Here is a 22,112-nt window from a genome sequence, read left to right on the forward strand (position 1 = left end):
TGTTTGATGCTTGTTAAATGGCGATGCACGGAAAATGCCTCTCGTTAAATACTCAGTGCAATGCGTGCATTGATATAAAGACACAAAATGCGACATATGACCAATTATTGTATTGTTCTCGCAAAGGCAAGAAAGAATCGTTTCTTCTCGAAATGATTCTACAAAAACCACGCAAGCCATTAAACCCTTTCAGGGTCTCCGGAACTTTTTACTAAAGAGTTATTTATGAAATCCGACGTATTATCAAATAATATCCGAAATGATAAACCAACAAATTAAAAAAAAAAGATTGCGTAGTCCTACGTTTTAAGCGGTCGTGTCTTGGATACAACCCCTCGAATTTTTTTGTAAAATTGAATTTTATCACTCGTTTTAATAGTAATTTGAACTATCTAAGTACTATTTCAACTCACAAAGACTCAGCAGAGTATATCAATATTCAATCAATTGATATTCAATATCTATTAATACCATTTTGATCTGTCGAAAATATGTTTCTCTACCAGGTTCAAAAATGAAAACGAAAATGCTGCTAAAAAAATATTTTTTTATCAAATTAATGAGCGATTCGATTAGAACTACTTACAAATAGAATCTACAGATGTACGTATCATATAGAAAAAGCTTTAAATTTAATTAAATAACACCTCCAAAAATTTCAGTTTGATTTCATTAGTACGTTTGATTAATTTTCCTCCGGATAACGGTACCACACGAATTAAGCCAAAGATAAATTGAGCATCGCAAAACCATCTGTGAAGCCTTCAGCGGCACCAAAGGAAGTCAGATTTGCATCCCCAACCCCAAGCGCGAAAAATCATGGCTTTCACCTGGTGAAGCCGGCCCATCCACAAATCTGTTCGGCCGAAAAATGAGGGTATAGTGTACCATGAGCTATCAGTACCGGGTAAAAGAATTAATACAGATAACAAATGATACATGCACTTGCAGAGCAGCATTTTTCCGAACATAAAGATCGAAAATAAAAGTTTTATTGGAATTGAATCCAAAATTGTGTATGGAATGTGTACAATCAATCGACTAAAAATATTTTGAAATTCTCCTGAATATGTGTTTTTTTCACCGAAACAAACGGACAACTTCAACTCGCACACCTGATAGAGTGAGACTACACAAAATGTGTATAGCTTCTACAAATCATTGAGATTTTCACCCCTTGAATGACAATTTAACAAGTTGTGTTTGTTCATTCATCTACTTTGTTCAAAATCCTAAAACGAATTATACTGGTTTATACCCCTCACTTTATCAATTTATTTAACGTATGTTAATCACTGTTCTGCAGACAATCCCATATACTCACTTCTTCCGAGTTCGTTATAAGTCTGCTATTAACGTATCGGAACTCTCCTTCGAGTTTCTGCTCCATCACGGTTAGTCGACCTAGAAGCCAGGGACCACCGTTAGAACGCCTTTTGGGAAAATTCAAAATTCACTTACCGGTCGGTTTGCGTAGATTCGTCAGGAACATCCCCGAGAAGAACAGATACAGCAGCAGAATGCTTGGAGTCATCCCGCCAAGGTTCGTCGTCAGTCTGTACACATATATCACGATGTCAAGCAGCGGCTTGCAGATGTTGGAGTAGAGATCGGTCACGCTCTCGCAGAACTTGTCAATGTCGGTGGTCAACAGCTGGTCGGCGTTCGCTATTCGATTGTCTAGGTTGGACATTTTGTAGTAGGTGAAGCCTCTGCGGGTGGTAAAATGTGATATAGAAGATTCATAGGAAAATTGGGCAATGCTTACTTCAGGTACTCTGTGTATAGGTGCTGCGAGAGGTTGGTCCTAAAACGAAGCTTCAGCTCACCAATGCTCCACTTTAAAACGTTGTTAACTACCGCGATCTGGGGAAGTCATAGGTTAGTCATAGTTATAGCTCTCATGGTAGGATTTAGTGTCTAAGGAAACTTACAGCCGGAAGCGCCGAAAGGTATTTGAACAGGGTGATACGAAATTGGCTTTTGTTCATGGTGATAATGGTGCTCTCGATGGCCGTCGCACTTTGGATCATCCATATGTCGCTGATGGACCGTGCGATTAGTGACGCCGCTATGATTAGCAGCAAGCCATTCTCTGCGCTCCATTTCTTCGGAATGATTATTTCTGGGGAATAAGGTGAAGGGATTCTTGTTTATATTTTTTTCAATCGACACACATTATGTTTTGCATTACATAAACCCTCAACTTATTTTTTATTGCTATCGAATGGTCGAAGAATCCGGTCGGTGGAATTATAAGTGACAGTGAAAACACGTTCACTAGAGCAACAAAATTTCATCTTTCGGATAACATGGAGTGTTGCGGCAGGGGCTGCATTTTCAGTCAATGGATAGAAAGATGATCAAGTTCATCGTGCACTTGTTGATTTATTTGTTATTTTGATAACCCTCACTGCTACAGGGAAGCATCCCGGCTTTTATCATCAGCATAAAATTCAATAGACACACCGTCTCCTTCATCACAGAAATCGATAGGTTAATCGTAGATTCTATCAATGCAACTTGATTAGTCTGAAAAACCGGTATCCTTCTGTTACGCAATTCCATTTACGCAAGCATGAATGCGTAAGGTGTAAAGCTAGCTGGACGAGATGCTGTTTGAAATCTGGTTTTGATATTGGCGCAATGGATCAAGGTCAAACAACGGCGACTTGTTTGGGTTGTACATATGTCTTAGTCGATCGCAGAGAGAAAAAAAAAAACAGACCGGTCAACTGCCGGTCAAGCTGCTTTGAATCGAGAGGCGATGAATGAGTTTGTTACTAATGTTATCGAGCCGAGAGTTGGGGAGCTTTCATGAGCGACGATGATTTTCATTGTTATTTGGATGCCACTGTTGAAACCTGCAACCAGTCTTCCGAAAAACACTTACACATGTCCACGCGATGTGAAAATTCCATATTTTTGTTTGAATTCGAACATGATTACCGCTAGTGTTGAGTGTCTATTCCCAACACGACAATGATACACAAACATAGACATGTGAAAACAAACACGATGTTTATAATTCAAGAACATCATGTACAAACATATCGAGATGAAGAATAGAAGGTGGGAAGATTCACGGGTTTTGGTCGTATTGAACTTTGATTGTGTTAGTAGCCAGGAAGATAGGAAGTTCACATACCAGGCATACCAGTCAGTTACTCAAATGTTACAAAATTGAATGTGTCTACGAATAACGTTGAAAGAGGATATACAGAAGCTAATTACAGATTTCCAAATCATATTTTTCGCATTTTGAAAAAAACAAAACATATCACGAACTAAAATGTTTAATTTTTTTCTTTGATTTCAGAAATAGTATTCTAATGTCTACTATGTTTTAATTCTAGAGCAACTTTATGGAACTTTGACTTTTGTCAGCAATTGTAATTACTTTTTTCACAATTAGGGTGCTGAAAACTTCAGTCGTCTAAATCTAAGTCATACGGAGTCAATTCAATTTATTTTCCAACTTCATTTTACATGACAAAAAACTTGCAACCTTTGTTTCCCATGCACTGTCAAATGTTTATCGGACAAAGGAACAAAAGATTGTATGACTCTGACTTTGTTCGTTTACGTTTTTGGTCGACGTAACGAGAAGTAGAATTGAATTGAAATTAAGTTTAGAACACTTCAAAAATGCTGAAATTTCAGTTTCTGTTAAAATGTCGGGCACTTATGATTTGGAAAAGGAAGGAAAAAAGACTAGTACGTTCATTTCATTTGCTTATTTTTACTTTTAATAACAACACTTTTCCTATGTAGTGGACTATTATAAGAAAAATAACATACATAAACAAAATCTGTGACGTCACAGATTTAAAAAATCTTCCCACCTTTCATTTTCCATCTCGCAAACATATAACCCCATGTCGCAGTATTCATTGCTTTCGTTTCGTTTCTTTTCATACACGGAAAGAAATTATTCATCCCAAAACATTTCTTAGTAGAATACTTTTTCACAGAAACGAACTTGAAATTTAGTTCGCATTTCAAAAATTGCACGAACTAAGAGGCTATAACTTCATGCACCAAAATATATATTTTTATTAAGGCTCATATGGCGTCAGCCTAACGGGTCCGGGAGTTCTATATTTTGATAATGTTTGCTTACAACTATGTTAGTAATATGTAACCGATTACTCGCGGTTGGCTCGAGGTTAGTATTACAAGTGTTCTCATAATTGGGATGTTGCAGTCTTCAGTGCTCTGTACGTGTGCCCGACATGGGATACTTCCTATTGGGATGCAGCTGACCGTTAATCAGCAACGACCCCCTAGTCTGCACCCCATATCTAGCGTGGTGCGTCTTTTTCGACTCGAGGAATCCAGGATAGTATGATCACTAGCCGGCGCAATCATCAGCTCGTGTAGAGTTGTCATGAGCGGTACAACCTTTGGCTCTTGTTGAATCATCAGTGGACTGCACAACCTTCGGCCCGTGTATCTGTAAAGAGTGTGTGTATGTATTGCCGCGACTAAGTAATAGTTTATAGATCGTTCATGCACATTTTGCAAGTCTGATTAAATAATCCTTGGTTTCGTTCAAAGAAAACATTCTCTGAATAGAAGCTTTCTATTTTTTTTTTTGCGTGCATGTTGGCAATTAAAGTCTGGGGAGCCGACTGCATAGCGGGCGACGTCGTAAAAATGCTGACCAAAAAAATAAATACCCAAAAATTAGTTTTAGATGCAACCTTCAGCGGCACACAGCAGAACCAGCAGAGAAATTTAAGCGGCTAAAACACACCATTAATTTCTCGATGTTATCACAAACTGAATGAAGGAAAAAACTAAAAGCTACACTTACACTGCACTACATATGCTATGTGTGCATGCGATTGCATCATCCTTTCTTCTCCTCTTCTCCGCTCGTTTTATAGCTCGGGTCGCGATCGTCGCGAACAAGCAGTATTGGCCATTTGTATTCAAAGATCCAGCCAAAATTGTTGCTCCCGTGGTTAGCGTCACGCCTAACATGTCACTGCTGAATAATTCAATTTTAGTACTTGTTCAAATAGCTAATAATAGCGAATGTTACATGAATTCAATATATAAATTGATGCGTGCACTAAATAATGATATCAAATGTGAAAAACTCTCATATCAATCGATGTTTATTTTGTTCAGAACAGATAAAGAGGTTTATTTTATTTGCCCAATATTTTTGATGAAGCACCCATTGTCATGAAAGGAAAGCATTTTTTCCATGTCAACATATCAACTCACCACGCGTTGAGTGGTGGTGGTGTGGTGTCCGATTCGCTTCTTCTACTCTACGCACTGCCGGTGCTTGGGGTGAAAATGCAAGAGAAACTGTACACCATGTTCGAACATCATGTGAAACATTGGGATTAAGCATCGTATGTCCAAACATACCACGAATACAAACATGTCACATTTTCTAACATAGGTACGAAAAAATCATGTTTGTACTCAAACACAAAACTGTGAACAGCAGCGTGGCCATGTTTATTCCGGACGCAGTGTTTTTTGTGAAACATGGAAGACTGCCTGCAACAAAAGCAAGTGTTGGCAAGTGTTGCATTCATTCGGATTTGTTTCGTCTGCTGATGAGATGTGATAATTTTACTCATTGACACTCATTGACTAACAAGCTGTAAATAATATTTTTTTAACGGAAGCCATTGGTGTAATTTTGGTTATTATTTTCCGTTCCTCAGTTTTCCAGAAAATTACATTTTTTATCCTGTAGGAGGTTCAATCCAATGGTTTTTTCCTACATCACAATGTGTGTTCTTTTATCAAAGTAATACTGCAGAAAAGTTTACATATTTCTGCATTTTATTAGCTTTTGTTTTTTATTAGGTTATGTACTTTCCGCACATAGTTGCTTTAAACCGAATTCTTTGTTCAATAAAGTTATACAAAGGTGAATGAAATTGGTAGTAAGTGGTTGCTAAGAAATTAAGCTATCATTTGATGTCAAAACTTTCTCATTTTTATCACTTTCCAAAGCCATAAAAAATTATGAAAGTTGTTGTTCCATTGATAGGGTGACCATCTGTCCTGATTTAGCAGGACATGTCTTGATTTTTCGATCCTTTTGGGGCGTCCTGATTGTTTTTTCATATTCTATCATTACTTCTGATTTTCATTTCATTTCGGTTATTTCATTTTGTTAACGAATTATGTTTTTTTTTCAGTGTATTTTGTTTTTGAGTAAAAACTTTTTTATTGCGGTTGCATGTTCTATTGTCTTCTATTTGTTCTACTTCTATTTGTTTTACTTCAAAGTTTCTCTATTTGTTCTTCTATTCTTCTATAGATCTTCTATTTGTTTTACTTCAAAGTTTTCGTTTCATCACCCACGGTTTTTTTATAACAATATCCAGATTTTGGTCGTTTATTTTGTCAAGGTAATTTTTCTCAAATGTTTAAACGTGTTTAAAAGTGTCATTACAACGACGAATTGCTTCAGTTCCTTCCCTGATCTGATTGATTTTTACATTGCTAGACATAATTCAATATTTCTATCTTTGCAGGTATATAAGATTATGTACTGTTCAGTCTTCAGGATCTAAACGGCACATCCTTCGACCACCAGCACGCATAATCGTCATCTGCTTGAAGACAGCTACCCAACTTATTGAAGTTACTCTTCGAAACAGGTTAGCTTTGTTCTGCTTTCTGCTAGCCCCTTTTACCTTTTACGGAGACCATCCTCTTTTTTAACGTCCTCATAAACAAGAAATTTATTTCCTGCCTAAACAATGGAAGTGTTATCGGAAGAATTGTCGATCTCTCAATCTCACGGAAGCACTCGTGTGCTTTCCGTACTATTGAAAAATCGCAAGTTTGACATCGTAGCGCTGCAGGATATGTGTTGGAGGATCTACAGTACGCACGTTTCGCGATGGTCATGCCATATACCAGAGCTGCGACAACACTAACGAGCTAGGTACAGCTTTCATTGTGATGGGCGATATGTAGAAGCGTGTGATTGAATAGTGGCCAATCTACCCAAAAATGTGCAGATTGAGGATTAAGGGTCGATTCTTCAACATCAGCCACATTAACGTGTACAGCCCTCACCTTGCAAGTCCCGATGATGACAAAGACGAATTCTACGCGTAGCTGGAATGCGAATACGAACGCTGCCTAAAACATGCCATCAAGATCATCATCAGAGATTTCAATGTCCAGATCGGCAAAGAAGAGGATTTCAAACCTGTTATTTTTTATGTACAACGCACACCAGTTAACAAATGAAAACGGCCTAAGACTCATCCCTAGGAATATGGCCGTACGCAGTACCTTCTATCAACACAAATTCCATCTCAGATCTACCATGTTCTAATAGACCGTCGGCATTACTCGGACATAACTGACGTCAGGACCTATCGAGGAGCTAACATCGGTTCGGACCACTACCTAGTGGTGGTTAGGATACACCCAAAACTCTCCGTTGTGAACAACATTCGCTAACGATGCCCGCGATGGTACAATCTTACGCGACTGAAACGAGCAGATGTCGCCGAAAACTACGAACATTCGCTTGAAGCTGCGCGGCCGGAAGAGGATCAAATTAACGAAGCTCCTCTTGAGGACTGTTGGAGCATGATTAGAACAACCATAAACAGCGTAGCGGAGACCATCCTACGACACGTGGAACGAAGACGACGATACGAGTGGTTCGATGATGAGTGTCAGCAAGTGTTACACGAGAAAAACGCTGCACGGGAGCTATTGCTGCGTCAAGCTACCCGCCTTAACGTGGAACGATATAGACAGAAGCGGAGACAGCAAACCCAACTCTTCCGGGAAAAGAAGCGCCACCAGGAAGAGGAGAAATGTGAAGAACTAGAACAGCTGCACCATTCTCATGAGACGCGAAAGTTCTACCAGAAACTCAGTGCATCCCGAAAAAGCTTCGTGCCACGAGCAGAAATGTGTCGCAATAAGGATGGGAGTATACTGACGAACGAACGAGATGTGACCGAAAGGTGGAGGCAGCACTTCGATGAACACCTGAATGGTGTACATGCAGAGGACCAAGATGACGATGGAAGCGATTACGTTGGTGCGGTAAATAATGAAGATGTACCACCCCCAACGATAGGTGAAGATAGGAATGTCATCAAACATCTTTAGAACAACAAATCAACTGTGTAAGATGGCATCGGAGTGGAACCTATCAAGATGGGCCCGAAAATGTTGGGTAATTGTCTGCATGGATTGATTGTCAAAATTAGGGAAACAAAACAGCTACCAGAGGAGCGGAAAGTTGGGGTTATTTTCCCTATTTTCAAGAAGAATAACAAACTAGACTGTGAAAATTTTAGCACAATCACCATCCTGAATGCTTTCCCAAAGCATCTTCCATCGTCTGTCGCCACTTACAAACGGATTCGTGGGAGGTTATCAGGTTGGCTCATCGAAGGTCGGTGTTAAAAAACTGTAAATAGTAATTAATGAAATTCCGAATATTAACCAATAATCACGCAACCGCACCCAGTGTGCGCTAAAGATGCTGTGAAACAATAGCAGCAATTCCACATTGTATATATTGTACATAGAATAAAGATCAGAATTGAAGTGATCTTGTCTTGTCGCGTGTGGTTCAGTTTTCTATAACTGAAAGACAGGTGTTTTTGTGTAGCAGCATTTCCCCAAAAAGCTTTTCTCAAAGCTAAAAATCGAGTCTCCAAACCAGTCCGACTAAATATTCGCGGTTTAGCGAATTTGCGAACTTTTTAACCGGTAGTCGCGAGTTTTCAAGTCGTATTTTTGAAGAAGAGTGGTTAAGTGCTAATCAGTCGGTCTACTACTGACCAAATCATCACCTTGCGGCAGATCCTCCAGAAATGCCGTGAGTACAGAGTCCCAACGCACCATCTGTTCATCGACTTTAAGGCCGCATCTGATTCAATAACACGAATAGAGCAAAGGAGAATCATGGACGAAAACGGCTTCTCCGGGAAGCTGACAAGACTGACTAAGACTACGATGGATAGAACACAGTACTGTTTGCGAATATCGGCTGGATTATTTGATTTATTCAAGAACTGATGGGGGCTTCACCAAGGTACCTGCTGTTCAACATTGTGCGGCGGCGTATAACTTGCGTGGAACGATTTTCAATAGATCCAGTCAATTCATCTGCTTCGCTGATGATGTAGATATTATCGGCAGAACATTTGAGACGATAGCTGAACATTACACCAAACTTAAACACGAAGGAGAGAGATGGACTGTGTATCAATGCGTCTGAAAACCATACACATGCTGGTCCCCGGATCCGAGTACGACAGGATCCGATTAGGTAGTAGTGTAATGATGGACGGCGATTAGTTCAAGGTAGAGGACCAATTTATCTACCTTGGATCAACGGTAACGTCTAACAATGATACCAGCAAGGTTTCCATAAACACTTGAAGTCAAGCAGATTTAGCAGTCGTGCGAATGTGCCCTGTGGAAAAAGCTCATAAGACCGGTTGTCCTCTACGGGCACGAAACGTGAACAATACTCGAAGAGAACCTGTGAGCACTCGAAGTCTTTGAATGATGTGTGTTAAAATCCATCTTGCGGTGTGCACAAAATCGGTGTAAGGAGGCGAAGGATGAACCACGAGCTCACGCAACTCACCGGTGAATCCAGTGTCCAAAAAGTGATCAAAGATGGAAGAATACGCTAGGCAGGCCATATTGCAAGGATGTCGAACAACTATCCTGCAGAAATGGTGTTCATCGGGAATCTGGCTGATGCGAGACGATGAGGAGCGCTGTGAGCAAGGTGGTTGGACCAAGTGGAACACGACATGGTGAGTATGGGGTGCCCGCGGAATTGGAGAGAGATAGCCACGAACCGAGTTTATTGGCGAAACATTGTGAATGAGACCATGTTGTAAAGACGTTAAGCCAAAATAAATAAATTAATTAATTAATAAATGATTAACAGATTCTGTAAAGTTCAAGGGAAGTACTACTAATGTTATCGAAGCGACAGTTGGGGAGCTTTCATGAGCGACGAATGGATGATGATTTTCATTGTTATTTGAATGTCCCTTTCGAAATCTGCAACAAAAGCAGTTTGTGTTGGAAAGTGTTGCACTTAGTCAGATTCATTTCGTCTGCTGGTAAGATGCCTATAACTTATTTTGTGCATGATTAAATCATGACAAAGCAGATTGAACATTTCAATCATAAGAGCAGCACGTATAAACTACTGTCTAGATTCGATAGTATTTAGAGGCTCATTGGAGAAATTAAATAGCACTTAAAGCACAATTGAAAATTGTACCAAAAATCGAGCAACACTCCATTCATTGTTAACAGGCAAACTGTTTACAATTGTACAACTTCTATGTAAGCGACATCGACAATTGCCTTACACAAAATTGCAGCCTAAGACAACTTGCAGATGATGGAGTGGTGTCTGTCGTAGGATCTAACGAATCCGACCTGCAAGGACCCTTACAAGATACTTTGAACAATTTTTCAACCTGGGCCATTGGGCTTGGGATCGAATTCTCCACGGAGAAAACAGAGATGGTGGTTTTTTCTAGGAAGCATAGACCAGCAAAACCAAAGCTTCAACTTTTGGGTAAACCGATCACTCATGCTATGTCATTCAAGTATCTTGGGGTCTGGTTCGACTCCAAATGTACTTGGGGGGCCCATATTAGGTATCTGAGTAAAAATGCCAACAAAGAATAAACTTTCTCCGTACAATTACCGGCACCTGGTGGGGAGCCCATCCCGAAGATCTTATAATGTTGTATCGAACAGCTATTCTCTCAGTGATGAAGTATGGCAGTTTCTGTTTTCAATCAGCTGCCAAAACACACCTCATTAAACTCGAGCGAATTCAGTATCTTTGTCTCCGTATCGCGTTGGGATGTATGCCCTCAACGCATACCATGAGTCTCGAGGTTTTGGCAGGCCTACTCCCACTAAAAGATCGCTTCAATTTATTATCTCTTCGGTTCTTCATCCGGTGTAAGGTTATGAACCCATTGGTGATCGGAAATTTTGAGCAGCTGATCGAGCTAAATTTTCACTCCGGATTCATGAGTTCATATCATGAATTCATCTCCATGCAGGTTGATCCTTCCTCGTATATTCCCAACCGTGTTTGTTTCCCTGACTACATCAATTCCCTGTGCATTTTGATCTGTCCATGAAGCAAGATATCCATGGATATTCAGATTACCAACGATCGAGGATCGCTCCAACGATCTTCGATGAAAAGTATGGGGGCATCAATTGTGATACTATGTACTTTACTGATGGGTCCACTATAAACGAGTCCACAGGATTTGGAGTGTTCAACGAATTTTTTAGCACCTCACACAGTCTTCAGAATCCTTACTCAGTGTATATTGCTGAATTGGCGGCAAATCATTGAGCGCTGGACAGCGTCGCCTCACGACCTGTTGAACACTATTACATTGTAACGGATAGTCTTAGCTCTGTCGAAGCTATCCGTTCAGTGAAGCCGGAAAAGCACTCGCCGTACTTCCTTGAGAGAATACGAGAAATTTTGAGTGCTTTAACCAGACGCTGTTATGTCATTACCTTTGTCTGGGTCCCTTCACATTGCTCAATTCCGGGTAATGAGAGGGCTGACTCATTAGCAAAGGTAGGTGCGATTGAGGGCGACATTTATCAGCGTCAAATCGCCTTCAATGAATTTTATTCTCCGTAAAAATACCATCGCTAATTGGCAACGCAAATGGAATGAAGATGAATTGGGCCGGTGGTTTCACTCAATTTCCCCTAAGGTTAGCCTCAAACCGTGGTTCAAAAGTCTGGACTTGAGTCGGGACTTTATTCGCACCTTCTCCCGACTCATGTCCAATCACTGTTCGTTACATGCGCTACTCTTTCGTTTCAATCTTGCCAGTAGCAATCTCTGTGTTTGTGGCCAAGGTTACCACGACATCGAGCACGTTGTTTGGTCGTGCGAGGTGTATCTTGTTGCCAGATCGAATTTAGAAAACTCCCTTCAGACCCGAGGTAGACAGCCCAATGTACCGGTGAGAGATGTGTTGGCTCGGTCAGACCTCGATTACATGTCCCTAATATATGTTTTCCTTAAAACCATCGATCTTCGTGTCTGATTGTCCGTACACCCTTATCCTCTCCTTTTTTTTCCTTCGCGAGCGACTGTTTCCCTTCTGACTAACTATAGAATAAGCTGAAATGTATATACATAATAGATATAATAATAGATTTAAGAATTGAGTATGATGAGCGTGAGTGTGAATGCCAGTGTGAACACTGTACAATATCCTTATATCCCCTCCTTTTCCAAAAGAAACTATGTCACCCTTCTAATCTCGAGTAGACCGCGAGTAATCGGTTTCCTACTTTATTAACCCTAGATTTAAGGAAACATGTTGATATATACTAATAAAAGTATAGCTAAGAGTTCGGCCCCTTTAAACCTATGTAACTGAGCCTGTAAAAATAAATGATTTAAATAAAAAAAAAACTGTTTACAATCAATTATAATCGGTCGACCGTTCAGGAAAAAATTAGAAGGTAGATTTAGTCTCTCATTTGGTGCAAAGAATATCCATATACAACAGGTTCGACTTATTTACCATCAAGAGACGAAATTGCACCCCGAAACCCATGACTTGCATTTCGCCAGAACGTGTTGGTGACGACACCGGTTTGCGAAAGCGCCGAAAGATACGGCGATAAGATTTGATTGAACCATATGATGTTCCTGTGTGTTCCGAATTTTTTCGCAGGGTAGTCGTTGGACTTGTTTGAAACCGGCAAAGTTAATCAAACCGGCCAGCTCGGTGACATCACAGCTTGTAGAAATATCATGACTAAGCGTAATCATTTTTCGACCGAAGAAGATGCGCCTGAAATAGGCCCCTAGAAATGATTTCTAGCGGTTGTGGCTTATTTTGTGACAATGAACATCGCCTTCAACGGTCTACAAACCGTGGTAGTTTATTTAGGTGAATGAATTGATCAACGGATATCCAGCGACTGTTATTGGCACAACTTTCGATTGAAATTTGCAAACAAACACACACACGCGCAGAATGGGTATCTCAAGTAGCTACTGTCGATATTGCATTAGATTGGTTGAGTAAAGGTCAACTCGGCGGCCGCCTCAATCGGAGGTATGACTTAAAATGTTAATCTTGCCAACGAATTAGGCGGTTTGCGAAACGAATGAGCATGTTTGAGTTACACCAATTTAGATTAGCAATATTTTGCATATTCCATTTGTCGCTCGAGTACATCTAACCGAGTTTTGTTGGTATTAAAAAAACGACGTGATAATCAATGTCCGGGGAGTGGGTCTAACTACAATGAGCGCGTCGGTAGAACCAGACACAATTATCATTAATAGCACACATTGGCAGTATCTGATAATGCACGAAGTGCATTCCACTGCAGCGTGTACATATGATATAGAGGAGAAAGGTATAATATGCGCGTTTCATAATGTCGCGGTCTAATGGTATCATCACCTCTGTGATTCGATACTTATGCGATTCGATTGATTGTTGTGTTTGTTCTTTTGGTATCAATAATGATGCCCCACAAAAAATAGCTCAGTGGATTGATATCACAACTGCTAAGCGACTGTGCCTCCTTCTCTGGAATATTTTTCACAAGCCGCGCAGTATATCTATCTCTCTTAAATCCATTTCGTGTGCCTTTTTTGTAACTGCCTCAACTTGGGCTCCATTGTAACATAAATCATAGAGAAAAAATGTGTTCGCATCAAATAAAATGTTTTCTACTCACTCAGTAGTGCACGCAGCTGCTTGAAAAATACCGAGTTCACGTGTGCTTTCGTCGTGCGTTTCTCCTTCTTGTCACTGATAATGTATTGAATTTCATCCTCGGGCCGTTGCTTGCTGGAATTAACAAAATACAAAACAATTACAATCCTGTTTCATTACGGTGTACGCGTGCATACAGACACACGTTGCTCGTGCTGTTGTGGAATAATTTTGATTTCCGTGCGTTCAATTTAGATCGATTTCTGAACGGGGTGCTCTTTGAACCCGAGTATTTGCATATGGTTACAGAACAGTTATGCACGGTTCGATTCCCTTCGCGAAACCGCTGGGGAATGTGTCTCAGATTTATGGTCTTTGGGCACATTTGAAGTGAAAACAGAAACGAGTTCTTAGTACTTTATTCATTTAGGTAGCTCTTGCTAAATCAGTGAAAGAACTGTTATTATAATTTTCTTATTATTACCTGTCATTATGATCTTATTCTCGAATTTAAAAATGATTCTCATTAATACTTCAGAATTTACTCTACTGGACTTCCTCTGTTCTTTATACCTCGCATTTCTTTCATTATTGTGAGGTCACGCTGCTCGTCCACGGTTGACGTTACGAAAACTTCGGGTTAAATGCCCAAATGTACATTCTGTCAAATTTATAATTTGTGTTTTTTTAAAGTTTTATTTATCATCTAAATTTATATTATTGCCTTTAAAATAGGTCCCTTCAAATAAACTTTTTCCAGCGAACAATCCAGCCATCGAAACACTTTTCATAGCTTCAATTCACGCAGTTCACGCGAATTCGTTTTTATATTCAATCCTGTCAAAACGGGTCCCTCGAAGCGGTAATTTGTCTCATTGTCTTTTGTCCTATGTCTCGTCGCCAGTAATTATGCGTTGAATGAACGTGGGATCAGAATTTGATCGTTCAAACATGTCTTCAGTCACTTGATAGTGATGGAAATTTTGTAAAAAAAAACTTAGCACTTTTGGCACTAGTCATGCTGTGACTTTTTTCGTACCCAAAACATCAACCAAAGTATGACGAGCGGTCTCGTTGTTATTGTTGACCAACAGGATTATCGAAATCCTCTTTCCAGGAGTTAACAGGATTAATACTTTTTCTTGATAATTACGGATCTCACTTGAATGATAAAACAAGGGACCCGAAACTGGAATCGAAACATTTTGAGTATGCAGCGGAATCGTAAGATGATCTGTGGAACGACCTATGGTTATCCCGTTAAAGAAGGAAACATTAAGCCTGCAAACTCCCAAATTGATGAAGCGGAATTTGTAGGATATTTGGCCGAGTCGTTTGCTCGTCAAGTTAGGATATCCCAGTACCTTTTGCAAGTAGTGAAATGTAACAGGTACTGCTGCTTGAAACAAGGAGTTATTACTTTTGTATAAAAGAACATCAATTTATACCAGCTCTTGTTCCTCTCAGCCAAACACCAGATGGTTTGAATTAGAGGTGGGAAAAACGGTTAATTTCAGTCAGCAGCTCAGCTCAGATGAACGAGCATTGAAACGATCCGGCTCATTTGTGCGGGTCTTTTTTTGAACCGCGGCTCTTTTTGAGCCAAAACTCTTTTTTGTGCCGAGACTCTTTTGGAAAGCGGCTCCTTTTTGAACCGTGGTTCATTTGTAAAAACCATGGATCGTACGCTCGTTCTGACGAACCGGCTCAAATGAGTGGCTCGTGAACGCTCGCCCATCTCTAGTTTGAATGCACTAATCCCAACAGATGTGAGCTGAGTTGCCAACTATAATTTTAAAAATTTAGGGAGAATGAAAATAAAAATAACGGAGAAATCAGGATAGCCCATATTGGGTTATCCAGAAAGCTCGTGTCGATTTTTGGGAGACCAAAAACATAATGTTTATAGGCAGAAGTACATTCGTTCAATTTCATATGTACAAATATCATATATTCATATGAGTGCAAATGAAACTTCACCTTTGTTCCACAATCTCCCGCTATCTTTCATGCAGTTCAAAAATTCTATCTACCAGAACATGTTTGCTTTCTCGTCGAAAACTGTTTGAAGTATTTTTATGCTTTTCATAAGGTCGAAGTTCTTGCACTTGATTGTATTTTGCAGAGACTTGGGCCTGTGATAATTTGAAGGTGCAATAACCGGTTAATTTAGCTGGGGGAATAGAATCTCCCAGCCAGACTCCAAAATAATTTATCGTATTGTCAAAAAGCCATGATGCTTGGCTATGCCCCGATAGAACACGACGCCTATCACATAGAATTATTCACGAATTTTGTCCTGGATCGCTGCCTTTAACTGGTCCATTTGCGAGCAGTACTAGTGGGAATATATCGATTGGTTACATGGTAGAATCTCATTATGCAGAATTCTATTCCAATCGCATCAGATACAGAGTATGACTTTCTGCGGGTGAAGAGCAGTTTGAGCGGTTCATTTTGCTTATCTCAAGTTCTTTGTCGCTCAACATTGTTGTAAAGGGCCAATTGACTAAAAATCCTTTCATTGTTTCCGTCCCTATTTCTATTCTTTATTTTATTACTTTTATTACTTTGTTGCATACTTGAGCAAACTTCCGCTTCCGTTTCTGTTTTAGGATTTACATACATAAGTTTTAAGATTTACTATACATTATTGGCATCGTGATTTGTGATATTATGACTACGACAATAAACTACAGACACAAATGAAAATCACGCAGCGTCTTTACTGAAAGGTTCCAGAATAATGAATGAATTCAGCTACGAGATCATTTGCGAAAGAGTATGCCAGACTTTTTCAAACTGTCTGCATTTCAAATTTTGAATATGTGTACTGGAGTACGTGTGGGAATATTATAAATCATTATACGGTTTTTGAATAACTATCTAGCGGGAATAATGGTATATAAATAGAATCGAACGGTCAACAGACCGAGCACATTTTCAATTTTGTTAATCGATAGAATCTTATCGAATCGAGTTTTTTCTCGAACATCATGTGTGGCAAATTACATATTTTGAAACGTTGTCGAAATGTTTCCCAAAGCAAAAAAAATCAACACTTTCTTTTGTGTATAACTTTTTATTGCATGGGTGAAATTGATGAAATTTTGAGTAAAACTAGTTTAGAGTGTAATGTTTACATGTGCAAAATTTAGTTACAATCTGACAAGTGGTTATCGAGATAGCTTCCAAGCAAGTATTGCTTCGACAAAAATTTATGGGCGGGGTCGTAGAAAATCCAGACCAGTCCCACAGGTTGGAAATCTATCATTCGACCGTGGTTAAATCGTTCAAGGAGCCTCAGACGATCCAGCGGCGGTGGATAAAAACTAAGACGACCGACCCCGTGAAGGCAAGGAAGGTGTAAATCAAGCACAATCCAAACCTTTCGATTCGGGGCATGGCCAAGAAGTTTCAAGGTAAGGAAGGCGCCTAACCGAACCGATGAACAGAATACGTTTGCCAAATCTCGCGCCGCGAGTGGTTGGTGCAGCCGAAATGCGTCGTAACGGACAACGAGAGGCACATTAGAGCAGACGCCAAGCAGATCCCCGGCCTGGAGGTTTTCGTCGGCAAGTTCCGCCTGAATGTTCCGGAGAAGTTCCGTAAGGATAAGATCGGCAAGTTTGCCAAGAAGTACATCGTGTGATAGGCGTTCTGTGGGTGCCCTAAACTCAGCAAGCCGTACATAACGACCGGTCCCATGACGGTGACACTTTGTTTTGGCCGGATCTGGCATCGTGCCATTATGCGAAATCGGTGATGGAGTGGTACGAAACCAATGATGTTGTTTTTGTGCCGAAGGAGGCGAATCCGCCAAACTCGTCCAATAGAAAAATTCTGGGCCGATTGTGAAGGGCAAGCTCCGGAAAACAGGGAAGGTCTTCAAAAACGACGGTTTTAAGAAAGAGTGTATGAAACGGTGTAAGAAAGATGGAGCAAGTGTTGCACATGATGTGATGTTACCTTATAAAAAGATAATGGCAAAAGGTGAAGGGATAATTCAATTGCGTTTGGAGGTGACACTATCCTCGAGCAGTTGGCGGGCGCCTAGGAATACCTACGCGGGCGACCGGTAGAACGCGGACTAGCGTTTGGCCACCCATGCTTTAGATAATCCATTTTTACATGCTGATAAAAAACTTTATCCAATCGGCGAGTAGATCCTGAGATATCGATACCACCAGTTAAAAAAACATGGTTTCGAGAAAACGCGTTTTTTTTTATTTTTGAGACTTTCAGCCTCCTGGGCTGGTTCGTCTCAGTAAAAACGGCCGAAACCATGCCGCGATGTGCGCTTACTATTCATTTTACATGCACATACGGACAAGCAATTAACAATAAAACAAAAACAGATTTCGTCACGAGAATTTCTACGCATTTGAGCTTTTTGACCTGGTTTGACGAGGATGTCCGCTTGCCATGGCCCAGGCCACAGATGAGGAATCCGCGCCACTCGAAGATGCCAACTGTTCTTGTTCCCCTTATCGCGAAGGGGAAGGAACAAGGATCTTCGATTTAATCACAAGTTTTTTTGTTCGAATTTCAAAGTACAGATCGGCATCTTTCAAAAAACAGAGCAGTGCAGTAGTTTGTGAAGGGTCGTCGCCAAGCACATCTCGAATGCTCCCGCTGATCCCGTGTAAGTTCCGGAGGTTCTCATACTTTGGGCAAATACAGAGGATGTTTTCGACTGAATTGCGAACCTCGCACAAGTCACAAAGGGGATGAAGAAAACGCGTTTAAAAATTCGTACAGAAGTACGATATCCCTTGAGGTGACTTAATACTTTTGGATGTAACGTTCCTACGAAATCAAATATCGAAAAATAATCTTATGACAACATTTCTGAGAGCATCCGCTTCCCAAAAATGTAAAAAACAAAAATTCGATTTTTTCGAACCTCTACACCCAAATCCTAAAGGATGTTATGCTTCCACACGCCTAGTGGGAGATGCCCCTGAAATGGCAGTTCATGCAGGATAACGAAGCACACTGTCAAGACTGCCAAAAAATGATTTCAGAATAACAAAGTCGACGTCATGAAATGGCCAGCACAATCGCCGGATCTGAATCCTATAGAGAACCTATGGGAGATCGTGAAAAGGTCAGTGTATACGAAGAAATCGAAAAATAAGCAGCATCTGTGGGGTAGGATCCATGTTTTTTGGTACGCCATCCCGATCACCACATGCCAGAATCTGGCGAAATCTATGCGGAACCGGATGTGCGAAGTGATGCGCAGTTTACACGACCAAGTACTAACCCTAGAAGCTTTTCACGGTATGATTTTTCTTGTTTTTATTTTTTTTACCGTGAATTTTAAAACCGGTTTTAATTTTTGTCGCGTCTTTTTAGTTGTTAAGTTTGCTTCAAACGCATTTTTTAATTCATGACTATTGTTTTAACCACAGATTTTATAAATTCCTTGAACAATATAAATAAATTATTATAAACGGATTGAAGCACTGGATCGGATTATTTTTTTTTCAAAGTTTTGTCACTTTCTTTTTTTGCTTGAGCAGTGGTCTTAATGTTTTGTCCGACACTGCATATAACCTCACGAATTGCCATTTGTATATATGACAACATTCATGTTTTTAAAGATAGGAATTATTCATTTGACATTTAAAGGGAGGGGGTATAAATATTTGAAATGATCCGCGAGTCAAGATGTGTTGTCAATTTAGTTGTCATCGGCAAACTAATCAGCGAAGTCAAGACGATTTTGAGGTGTGACCGTTTGGTTGATACTTGGGTTAGGGGAGCGGCGTATGAAAGCAGTACAGATGCAAGCTTTATTCGAAGTTAAACGTTTTGCGTATAGAAAAGTCGAAACGTTAACAACGGTTAATTCCGTATTGAATAGAGTTCACAAAACCGTATACAACTGTATTGGTTTGTGTACAAAAATACTATATTTTTTGCTGCAGAGTGTTCTGATATATTGGCCTACCTTGTAGTATATTTTTAAGAGTCTTGATTCACACAGTTTGAGATTTAGGCAGTTCTCGCGAGTGAAAGTGCGATCCGGACATATTTGACGCTGTCAAATGCTGTGTATCCATATACTAGATGTCCTAAGGGTGGTTTTAAATAAACAAATAACATAAAGAAAAAAAATTAGAATTTGAAACAACTTTCAGTCCTGCTGATCTGATAGGGATTAATTTGCCTTCCAAAATCACCAGATCACCAACAGACCTCGAGACTGTTCATACGACATCGCGGATCTTCATATGTAAAATTCCTAATATGATGTAATATGGCCTCAATTACGATCCAATATGATTTACCGTTGAACGATTTTCCACAGCATGTAGTACAATTTTCGCAGCATTACATTGATTCAATTTATATGTTCATGCGATTCACAAACTGCATCTGATTTGCACCGTATGATTTTGTATTGATTGAGACCTAATTTATATTGGTAAATAAAATCGTGGTTTTCGCGTTTTATACGATTTTAGATTTACACATAGTATCCTTTGATCGACATTATATATGATTTTGATTCGACGCCACTTCATATGCGACTTAGTTATGCGATTTAATGTTTGCCGGGTAGTTTATCTCTGCTTCTTCGAATGACTTCCTTATCAACAATACCATCAACATCTTTGGATTACTTATTTATTTCAGTAAATCAGTGATGCGCAGACGTTTACATGATTTATGAGATTTGCTACAGCGGCTTTTATAGTCGAATGGTTAGCGCCACACGTATCGAAGTGGAAATCTGTTTTATTCAAACCAGGAAATCTTCGCCAAAAAAAGCTCTGCTGTTTAGCTTACTTCTATTATCGTGATATGCCAAGTTTATATCAGGACATGTTATTTCGCATTAAAACTCAAAACAAGCTTCAACAAAATGCGGAATCTCCGTCAATGGTCGAAGCACTTCGCTTTCCCAATATCACGTTGGGGAAGCGAAGTGCTTTGACCGACGGAGATTTGTTACGAACCGTGCCACAGATAAACCAGTTGCCTTGTCATAAACCTTGTCATAGTTCCTGGTGGTGGAGATATGACCTTTCGATTTCTGGTCAGAACAAAGCTTATCTCAGCCGCTTTGTACTGATGCTCTTGATCACGTCTTCGTTATCTTTACTGTTTCAACTGGTTTTTTCTCCAAATTGAATAAAAGAAAAACACACGTGGGATCGGGTAAACCTATTAAACGAACTATCGTTCCAATTGATCAAAATCGAATAGATCACCCGTGCGTATGACAACGATTGCGCAACGTTTTTATTGACGACAACAGTAAGCAAATACTTATAAGTGGGATGCGAGAATGATCGCATCCCTTCCGCTACCTACCGGGCTTTGTGGATTTGCTTGCCGTACAGTATAATCCAGGTGGCAGCGGTGCAACCAGCGATCGCTATCGCCAGGTTCTGATTTACCGCTATCTTACTCAAGTTTGGAGCCATTTCCTGCCAGCAGAACAGACGAAACGTTGTTCGTCCACCTTGCCTCGGTGGATTGGAGTATACGCCCTGAGTATACGGCTGCCGATATAATAGCTAATTTCAAAATTATTCTTCGTTTTTCTTTGCTGCTCCGCGCTCAATCGGGCAAATTTAAAACTTATTCACTGGTGAAATACACTGCAAACGTGTTCTGTGTTAGCGACACAGCCACAATAAGATGATACAGCACTAACAGGAATCTGTACTTTGGAATCGTTGGACTTTTTCTACACTTCCAGTTCACCCTTTAACACGATTAGATCAAAACACAACTTAGAGACTATTGAACCCCAGGTACATAATCACTTCTGGAAAACGGAGAAAGTTTTCCCCACTACATAACCGAAGTGCACTTATAATTACTAAAACTGGCTATGGTTTAAAAAAAAAGGTGTAAAGGGAACTTCGGTGAATAAGCGTGAGCGAATTACACTGGGTCGTTTTGGAAATTAGGGTGCTCAACCGAAGAGGAAATGATAAATTTTACACGATGACCACTAACCACGACAGCTCCAATTATAAACGCAACGACCGTGAGATACGAATGGCATATCTCTACTGAATCGATATCGGACAGTCTGACAGTTGTGCGATGGACTTCGTGAGTTTCGTCCGAGGGGTGCATCGATGGTGAAGAATTCAAAGTGTCGATAATGAAGATATTAGTTTGGGATCGAGCAAGCTATTCGTGTTGATGGTATCGAACTTTGTGAATTCAATCTGTGATAATGGATTTTCAGGTGGAATAAACTCATTTTTAAACTCTTTCGTAGGAACTTGCACCGGAGCGCAATATTTACTATGAATTATTTTTTCGCAATGAAATGTATTCTAAGGTTAATGTTATGGGGGCAAAATCCCCATCTCACTAGGATAAGGAACCGACGCGGCCCAAAGC

At 40.0% G+C, this 22,112-nt stretch overlaps 1 protein-coding gene across 1 annotated transcript in view; it reads right to left on the reverse strand.

Moving 5' to 3' along the window:
- The window catches only part of LOC129761823 (ATP-binding cassette sub-family D member 3), a 27,775-nt gene extending 5,998 nt beyond the window's left edge, over positions 1–21,777 (reverse strand). The window contains exons 1-6 of the mRNA XM_055759609.1: positions 21,063–21,777; positions 13,756–13,868; positions 1,935–2,125; positions 1,769–1,866; positions 1,462–1,712; positions 1,325–1,404 (exon numbers count right to left, since the gene is read on the reverse strand). Coding sequence (XP_055615584.1) covers positions 1,325–1,404; positions 1,462–1,712; positions 1,769–1,866; positions 1,935–2,125; positions 13,756–13,868; positions 21,063–21,175 — 846 coding nt within the window. The 5' untranslated portion in view covers positions 21,176–21,777. The remainder of the gene's footprint in view (positions 1–1,324; positions 1,405–1,461; positions 1,713–1,768; positions 1,867–1,934; positions 2,126–13,755; positions 13,869–21,062) is intronic.
- Positions 21,778–22,112: the final 335 nt, after the last annotated feature.

The sequence above is a fragment of the Toxorhynchites rutilus genome, chromosome 1, assembly GCF_029784135.1.
Source record: "Toxorhynchites rutilus septentrionalis strain SRP chromosome 1, ASM2978413v1, whole genome shotgun sequence".
NCBI classification, from domain to species: Eukaryota; Metazoa; Arthropoda; class Insecta; order Diptera; family Culicidae; genus Toxorhynchites; species Toxorhynchites rutilus.